Source organism: Cebus imitator, unplaced genomic scaffold (genome assembly GCF_001604975.1).
Source record: "Cebus imitator isolate Cc_AM_T3 unplaced genomic scaffold, Cebus_imitator-1.0 Scaffold167, whole genome shotgun sequence".
Classification (NCBI taxonomy): Eukaryota; Metazoa; Chordata; class Mammalia; order Primates; family Cebidae; genus Cebus; species Cebus imitator.
Genome location: NW_016107482.1, coordinates 2,635,011 through 2,644,867, shown reverse-complemented (window position 1 = coordinate 2,644,867; position 9,857 = coordinate 2,635,011). Strand labels below are relative to the sequence as shown.

Below are 9,857 nucleotides of genomic sequence, written 5' to 3'. Positions count from 1 at the left end.
CCTCTGCCACCAGGCTGGAGTGCACTGGCTTGATCTGAGCTCACTGCAACCTCTGCCTCCTGGGTTCAAGTGATTCTCCTGCCTCAGCCTCCTGAGTAGCTGGGATTAAGGTGCATGCCACCACGATCGGCTTATCTGTGTATTTTTAGTAGAGATAAGGTTTCACCATGTTAGCCAGGATGGCCTCAATCTCTTGACCTCGTGACCTGCCCACCTTAGACTCCCAAAGTGCTGGGATTATAGGAGTGAGTCATGGAGCTCGGCCTGGACTAATTTTCTAACCAATGAATATGTTTCATTAAAAATCCAGATTTTATCAAAGAATATTTATCATTTGTTTTGCTAAGGACTGGCTTCTAGTGAATCTTTTCTATAAAAATATCCACAGCATTCAGAAAGCATTCTGGGGTGTCTTTATTGGTGTACTTCTGTGTGTAGATAACAGAAAATCTAACTCACACTGGTTGAAAAATATTCAGTTATTCAGATTAGTCACATAAAGATTGAAAGGCTTCATATTTCTATTTCTGGAACAGGGTGGTTAGAAGGATCTGTACCCTGTAATAGTTTATTAAGCTAAATATTAATTTTGTGAGACTTTTTGTATCCATGTTTTTTTTTTATGTTACAAAAGGATTAAAGCTAAACATTAATTATTAAAACAAAAGGAAAAATCTCAAAAGGGGCAGTCTCCAGGACTTGCAGATTTAATTCAACAATGCCATCCTCAGTGGCAGCATTGTCCTGGAACTGATAAGCTTTCCCAATATCTCAGCCTGACTCACAACATTCTGGGAATCAATGAGACCATGACATCCTGTGGCTTGTTTTTTAAGCTGTCAGAGTGTGAACCCTGGAATAGCAGCATAATGAATATCTTCTAGGAACTTGATAGAAATGTAGATTATCTAGACTCACACCAACCTACTAAATTAGAAACTCTGGCAGTAGAAATCTCTGTTTTCCCAAGTTCCTTAAGTGACTCTGAGGCTCACAAGTTTGGGAACCACTTTTTACAGCACTGAAACTCTTCAAGGACCCAAGACCCAGGATTGCCCTTTCCTATTTCATCGGCAGCCGTAATTTGGTCGTCCATCCAGTCCTGAAACAATCATAGTCAAAGAGAACAGATTTACCATCACTGAATTTAGATTAATCATCTGATATGAAGTAAGAGAGTAATCAATCATGTCTGTAAATATTCATTCTATCTCTTTCCCTCTCTCCTCTCTCGCTCTTTTTTCTCTCTCTCCTTTCTCTTTTTCCTTTTTCTCCCTCTCTTTCAGAGTAATACAATTCAACACACTCATATTTAATGATTTTGTGTCCATAGTTGTGATACCTGTGAGTGGACATATACTATTTTATCTTTTGTATGATGACAGTAACCCTACTATTTTTATAGAAGTAGGGAAATTACTTGTCCAAAGTCACAAGGTAGAAAGTGACATTTGAAACTCAAAAACACCAGAATTCAACCAGTTACTGTCTTTCAAGAGAAAATTGCTCCAAGAATTTAAGTTAAATGTCGTATGCTCAACTGTGCATAAGTTTGTTGCTCATGACAAAAATAATAATGATAATAATAAGTGGTAATGTCATCAATATGAGATCTGAAGTTTTAAATGACTTTCAATTCCAGTTCTCCCCTTTTCCTTTGATTATCTTGGGAGGGTAACTTTTCTCTATATGTCTAAAAACAGGAACACTGTTTTACCTTGCTGCTTTACTCATGTCTAGAACTATGTATACATATACATATATATATATATATATATATATATATATATGTATATGAAATCAGGAATACATAATCCACTGGAATCCACTAACAGCCTCTTAGGCCTGAGCAGCAGATGGGTAGAGCCAGAGTGTATTGATTTGCCAAGTTAACATGGAACTGAGCTTCTACTCATTTTGTAAATTTTATGGCAGCAGTGGCCAATAGAAAATGTGTCAAGGATGGAAATGTGTATAACTCTGCTATGCAAAGTAACTACTAGCAATACATGGCTACTGAGCATTTAAATGTGGCTACTGTGACTAAGACAACTAATTTTTAGTTTATTTTAAATGAAATTTAAATCTAAGTATCACTGCCATATTGAACAATTAGCTTTAAAACCATTAAGTTTTATATATGCGACCCTCCCGTCTAAGTTTTTTAAAAATGCCTGGGTGTTTTTATGCACACATGAATCAGCCCTTGGTCTGTAGGGTCATGAATCTGGAATATCCATCTTGGAACTGAACTCCAAATCTTCCCAGCCCAGGCTGACCTATGGCCAAACCCCCTCACTTCTTTTATAACTTCTGAACTATGAAACAGGCAGACAGACCTCCCTTCCTGCTCCATCAGGAAACGGATTGCTCCATTTTTCCAAAGGGAAGATCTTTATTGGAGGATATCAGCGAAACTGTCTGAGTTATGAGCATCTTTCAAAACAGTAACACAGCTTTCTCACTATAGACACTGGCGGACACACCAGTGTGAAGCCAGGTACACACACTGTCTCAGAGGCTGTTGGTACCCATATCCCCCAGACTTCAACATTTCAGCCAAAAGCCAGCATCTTGGAAGCTGAAAGAGATGGGACTTCTTGTTGAAGTGATTACTGGGGCAATGATCTCTGGAGATAGGGCATGAGGGAAGCAGGATAAGGCAGAGGGGACAGCTAGCACGGGTGTAGTCTCCGCTGAAGTCACGGTTCCTTCAGACGCCACAGAGAACCTCTAGATCTCAGACTATGCTAAAAATTCTGTCATGCCTTGAAACACTGGGATTGATCTTTTGAACTTTGTATCAGTCTGATACTAGCTGAGTTGGGGACAGGGGAAGTGACAGCTCCTAGGCAAGAAGCCTTTTCTTTGACCAAGGACAAATCTCTGGAAAAGGGGATAGGTCTACTTGTCATCCAGCATCCACAGCTGGGGGATGAGTTCACCTGCTACAGAGAATCTGGATAGAGACTCGAAAACATCCTCAACAGGACCCTTTTCAATCCTAATAACTACATCTTCTCCTGTTGGGGTTTCTCTCCGTGCTTTAGATGCTATCCTGCTCTCCAGAAGCCCTCAATTAATACCTGACCAAGTTGGCACAGAAAAACCCCAACTCCCTCCCACTCAAATGAGAAAACACTAAGGTGCCTCCTATCCCAGTGGGATGAAGCTCACTCACAGGCATGGTAGCCTGATGATGCCCCATCAATTGGCTTTCCTTTCTGCTCTGTCTCATTTATATTCCTGGGATCACTTCCCAAATGAGCTACTTGCATTCAAATCCTTGTTTCATAACTGACTTCCAGGAAACCCAAACTAAGTCATACACAGACCCACTCTCCCTAGGCAGCCATCAACTATGATAACCACGTGTGATTCTTATTCAAACTCACCCTTCTGTTACATGAACCTCATCTTAAAAGCTCCTTTGTTGTTTTCTGCAGACTGGTCTCAATGAGGGTCACTCCAGGTTTTCTTATACATTTTTTTCTTTTCTGCACTTCACATGGTGTTTTGGCAAGTTTCAACTTTATTTATTTTGTGATGGAGTCCCGCTCTGTTGCCCAGACTGAAATCTCTGCTTCCCAGGTTGAAGCGATTCTCCTGCCTCAGCCTCCTGAGTAGCTAGGATTACAGGCATGCTCCACCAGATCCGGCTAATTTTTGTATTTTTAGTAGAGACGGGATTTCACTATCTTGGCTACGCTGGTCTTGAATCCCTGACTTCAGGTGATCTGCCCACTTTGGCCTTCCAAAGTACTGGGGTTACAGACATGCGTTCCCACTTTATTTTTACCTGGTTAATTCCTTAGTCCCTAAATTAATGTGGAAATGGAAATTCAGGAGGCCTGGCCTGGACCATGCTGCAACAGCTAGGCCCTCCTGAACCTGCCCAGGGCAGAAAGATTATGCCATGGTTCTTGCCAACAGCTTCCCGCCTCAAAGATCCTTGCCCAGCCACAAGTCTTATTACACATGGGAGATCCTGTTTTATAGGGAGGAGCAGGAAGCCCTTCTGAGCCCTACAAGCATGTCTGTGAATGCTGTTATTGCTGTTACACATACTGCATAATGTTCAATATTTATGGGAGAGCCTCTTTCTGTTGTTCATTATCATTAGCAGGTAGCTGTGTCCCCCAAAAAATCTAGAACTTTTGCTTACAGAGGCACCAACTGTTTAATAATTAAAGATGAGGCTAGTGATTCAAGCTAGCCTCACAGTAATTGGTGGGAATGTGCCTGTAGTTTCATAGGGCATTCTGGAAGACAGAAGTACCTGCCTGGGAAACTTGTTTCCTATAGGGTTTATTTTAGGCTTTAAAGAAAATGTCCAGACTGTGTGTTTACAACAAATTAGGTGTGGCCGGGTGCAGTGGTTCACACCTGTAATCCCAGCACTTTGAGAGGCCGGGGCAGGTGGATCACCTGGGGTCAGTAGTTCGAGACCAGCTTAGCCAACATGGTGAAACCCTGTCTCTATTAAAAATACAAAAATTAGCTGGGCATGGTGGCAGGTGCCTGCAATCCTGGCTACTCAGGAGGCTGAGGCAGATGAATCCCTTGAACCCAGGAGGTGGAGGTTGCAATGAGTCAAAATAGCATCACTGTGCTCCAGGCCAGGACACAAGGGCAAGACTCCATGTTAAAAAACAACAACAACAAAAGATTAGGTATGAAAATGTGATGTGTGTGTGTGGCACTTTTAGCTCCAATTGATCTTGAACTAAATGTATTCTCTTTTTTTGAAAGATAGTTGTGAACTACCGCTTTGCAGAGACCTGTACATAATCTGTTTTGTGCCAACTTCCAATGTGTGACATCAGTCAATTCTCATTCCCCTTTTTGAGTTAGAAGTGGAAATAAGTGTAGAAACTGAGGAATTTCTGCATTTTCTACTGGTTATTCTGCTTCATGCTTACAGCCTACCCCAGTGTGTGCAGTTTCAACCTCAGCATTAGTAATGTGCTCTGGTATACAGAACTGAGCATGGAGTGACCAGAAGGCAGGAGATCTTTTTCTTTTTTTCTTACTTAAAACTTTGCTTAGAATTCTCCATACAAGTCTATTCTTGCTTGCTCAAGGTGTTGAGTCCTATTGAAACCTCAGGCAGGGACTTGAAATTAGAGCTGAGTTGGATTGCAGTCTTTAGCCATACACTTGGGTTAGCTGCTTGGCCCATTGAGGCTGTTTGAAAAAATGAAAAAAAAAAAAAATACTACTGCTGATTTCCATGAGAATCAACTGAGATACTGGAAACAATGTCAAGGGGAATTGTTTCTAGTGAGAACTGCTCTTATGAAGAAGCAGGAAGACGAGGACCGGAGGGATTTGTTGGTGCACTTGAGAGGTCACTTGCAGCCCAGGGAAGACCTTAGGTGTTGGATTCAGCTTTCTTGGAGCTCCTGCATTGTTCATTCCTAGTTTATGGTCTTGGAAATATTGCCAACTAGTCTGTTTGCATGACGGAGCTCATTTGAGAACCTCTCATCTAGTCTAACATCAGGAAGAAAACTGGGTCTTGAACCGGATCTCCTGATTTTGGTCCAGCATCTATTTATTCCATCTTTTTCTCCAAAGTCAAATAATACAGTCTGCAGAGTATGAGGGTCAGTGTGTGCTAGAAATAGCTAAGACATCGCCTCCAAATCATTTTGGGTCCTGTGTTTGTCAAAAACTTCAACAATTCCAGATGCTCTCTAATGTGAGATTATTTTTTCTTTAAATGCAATTTTTCCCTTTAAATGTAAACTTCTGTTAAATACCCTTTAAATTTAAACAGCAGAGTTTATAGGATCTTTTTGTAGTTAATAGCTGTTGATACATTCAGCCAAAAATACAGACAGCACTGCCTTAGTTAACGCCTTCAGCTTGCCAAATGCACTTATTTGTGCATACGTTGTACCCCCAATTTAGAGAATAATTCCGAAACAGAAAGCTAGGGTGAGTGCAGTGTGTCTTTACGGCAACTACAAATAGTTTCTTCAGGCTACTCTCATCATTTGTGAAAACACATTTATTGCTTGTTGGAAAGAACAAAATGTTTGCCATAGCAACCATGGCAACCCTGGGTGTCTTCCCTATTAGCTGTAATGCGGGGAGCATCTTCAACAGCAGGAAAGAGAACTCAGCAATTATCACCCAGATAGCATCCCCCCATTTTAAGAGCTTTGGCTGAAGCTCTTGGACTCAGAAAAATTTTAACATGATGTGTTAATGAATGCTAGCAACAACTATTCCATTTTGGTTAATTTGGGGGAGATTAATAAGCTAAGTTTTTTACTGTGGGTGAAAGGGGGATGTGATTTTCTTTAGACAAATTTGCAGAAACCATTTTAATGCTAAATCATTCTCTATTTTTCTTTTTTGTTTTGGTTTTGTTTAGTTTTGATGAGTTTTTTGTTATTTTATTATTTGCAAGACAAAGTTTCTTGTCATTTTAGTTCCTTGCTTCCGTTCATCATGTAAGTTCTTATCATATGCTAATTATAATAGATGAAGAAAGGACTTTAAAGCATGATGAGGAAGTCTAGTTGCATTGAGGGTAAAAGGTAAATAGTTGAGGTCTAAAAATTTTCATTTTAAAAATAGTGATGGTCAAAGAAACATCAAAAGTTCCATATTATACCATCAGCTCCCAAATTGCTGTACACATTCTTTATGCAATAAATCACATGTGAACAATAAGATTCTCAGCATATAATAGAACATTTTGATAATGTAAGCTATGTCATATGTTAAAATCAGAAAAGTATAAAATCACTGTACATTCACCACTGAGATAAAAATCACCATATAAATTAATTTTCTACCATGTTTTAATATTGTTGAGAGAATATCATTTCAACAACTTCTTTATTTTTATTTTTTTACCTCATGAACTGGGCGGCAGAAGACATCAACTAGAAATTAAAAAATAAGTTTAGAATAATTTTGGATTTTTGGAAATGTAAAATCGTCCCCTCCATAAGCCTCTCTGTCAGTTTTGAGAAGCTAGAGAAAGGCAGAGGGCATTCAGAGTTGTGGTCATGTTGAGGAAGACAGAGTTGAATGATAAAAAGGTACTCCTGGATCTGGCACCTCAGAATCTCTGCTTGAATACCCACTTCAAGTGATTTTCCAACTTACTAATTTTCTGGAGTTTTATAAACTTTTTTTCTGTTGAAGAATGATTGAAAATAGCTGGATTTGCCCTATGTTTTAATCCTGGGTGCCAAATTTTCTAAATTGCTGGATTTCAGTTTCCTCAACTTTATGATGGAGATAATGCTCTTTACTTAAAAGGATATTGTATACTTATTCAAACAGGAAAAATTGCAGTGTCAAATAGAGTTCAATGTTCAATGACTTAAACACAACATGTAGTTAGCTCTCATTGATCTATTAGGTGAATGTGTTCAAGGAGGCAATTGCTTTCCTCCATGTGATGATGAAGGGATCCAGAATCTGTCTATGCTGTGATTCTGCCATCATCTAGATCTTGTTGTCAGCTGCGTCCGTCAGTGGTGGAAGAAGAAAGCAAGTGGAGAAGAGGGACGCTAGCCTGGAAGTCGCACATCTTATTCCCATTCACCTTCTTATTGGAGAGATGTTAACCATATGGCCATAAATATAAAAGTATGGAAAGCTGAAAACTCCCATGAAGCCATGCACCCTCTGCAATTCTGTTACCACAGAAGGAAGAGAGAAGAGAATATTAATTAATTAATTAATATTAATTAATGTGGCATATCTGCCACTGCATGCGTACGAAACACTTAATAAAACACATTCCACAGTAAATGCTAAGCACATTCTCTTCCCCTTCTTTCTTGCATTTGAGTCTTCTCAGAAAGGGTGAGAAAAAAAAAAAAAAACTTTTCTCAAACAAAAGCTGCTAAGGACTGGCTGTTTACTGAAGAAAATTAACCACAATTTTTAAGATGTACCTTAAAGTCTTCTATTATACCATCCTTAAAGACAGAATAGGATTGGATTTATGCCCTCTATCACTCTCTCTGCATTTCAGTCCTGTATTATGAGACACTCTGCATGGGGAGCAGAGGCTCAGGAAAGCTCTCAGTTACCAAGGAGATGTCCAAATGACTCCTTCCAAGGTGGTGAGAAAGTGTACTGAAACATCACTAAAATGGTTTTCAATGACATAGGTTGAAAGAAAAAGGTTATTGATTAACTCTCCTAAACTAAAAATTCAATTACCTCTCCCTGCCTGATGTCCTGAGTTGCTTCCATGCCATCCCTACCCATGGCATAAGACAGCCTGGAATAGCTCCCACTCGGGCTTCAGAAGATTTGTGAGATCTGAGATCAGTAGAAGTGAATATTGTCTCTTTTATTCCTATGAATGAAATGAAAACAGAAAATTTAGACTACAAGTCTTCCAACTAACAGAGAACTAATATTGATCTTCTGGAAATTTCATATGTGACAAATACAGAATTCTAGGGCCAAAAAGAGTTTTTGTATGTGTGTCAGAATGTCCCTGCATGTCTGGTATACTGAACCACACGAGAATCCAAGAATGTTAGAGACTGTCATGCCTCTGAGATTTGGTGTATGTTGTGCCCTCTTCCCTGGCTGATCTCCATCCAACTTTCCCCATTTTTTTCCTGGATATGGCTACACTTACCTCAGGTTTCAGCTATACCATTGCTGTCTCTAGAAGACCTCTCTGATCAGCTCCTGAGGCATTCTGTGCTCTGTGCACCTGCTGTTTACTTCTTGCGAGGGTTTCTTTTATATCACATTAAACGTTTTTGTCAGTATCTCTTTCTCTCTCTTCAGCACCCAGCGTGCTCCTGGTGCTCAACAAACAACTGCTGAATAAATGAATGATACTCTTCAAAGGCATAGTCAGTGTCCTTTCATCTTTGTATCTGCAGTACAATATCTTGTCCATGGCAGGTTCATAGTAAATATTCAGAGTAGAGGAAAAAGAAGGTAATGAAAGAACACTAAAACAAGGAAGAGAAGAAAGGAAGAATATAATAGTCAGAGAGAGCTCATGTAAGGCTAGTTCACACATATCTGCAATCAAAGGCTGAAGTCGTAAGAAGAGAAATAAATAAAACAAATTTCACTAGGAGTTTGTAAAATAGAAGTCGTAATGACCAAGGAAACAGGGACAGAAGCATGGAAGACACAGCTTTTGAAATAAGTCTTTAATCTATGAGAGAGATTTTGATGGAGGTGGAGAATGGAAAATACCAGGGGGTTAAGTACAGAGGCAGGGAAGAGTAGGGCCCGTTTGGGGGTAGACTCTTCTTAGTTGAACACTGTTTCATTTCTCTTTGATAATTGAAAATTGTAGCTATGTGAGACATTACTGCAACTCTCTCTCTCTCTCTGATCCTGTTCCAGGAACTGGCGGTTGGTCCCCAGCAGATTCCAATGCTCAGCAGTGGCTCCAGATGGACCTGGGAAACAGAGTAGAGATTACAGCAGTGGCCACGCAGGGAAGATACGGAAGCTCTGACTGGGTGACGAGTTACAGCCTGATGTTCAGTGACACAGGGCGCAACTGGAAACAGTACAAACAAGAAGACAGCATCTGGGTAGGACATCTTTTTCCTTCCAATGAATAAAACTGAGATGTGCTAATGGTAACTAGAGTGTATTTCCATCATTTTCCAATATCCAGGTTGTTGGTAGTTTAATAATTGTTGCATGCCCATTAGAAATAATTAGACAATGTGTAAGTCCCATGCCCAGCATGGCTCCAGTTCCTAGGAAAATTAGGATGTCTGTTGCAAATAGTTTAGTATGTTTCCCTTTTTGTCATAAACTGGGTAATTCATTGACTGAGTCTCACTTTCTTCATCTATAAAAATTAATTTAAAAACAGATAAATGCACCAA

At 39.7% G+C, this 9,857-nt stretch overlaps 1 protein-coding gene across 1 annotated transcript in view; it reads left to right on the top strand.

Annotated features, from left to right (window-relative positions):
* CNTNAP5 (contactin associated protein family member 5) overlaps nucleotides 1-9,857 on the top strand; it is an 865,582-nt gene that overhangs the window by 199,123 nt on the left and 656,602 nt on the right. The window contains exon 3 of the mRNA XM_017544214.2: nucleotides 9,361-9,554. Within this exon, the coding sequence (XP_017399703.1) occupies nucleotides 9,361-9,554 (194 nt within the window). The remainder of the gene's footprint in view (nucleotides 1-9,360; nucleotides 9,555-9,857) is intronic.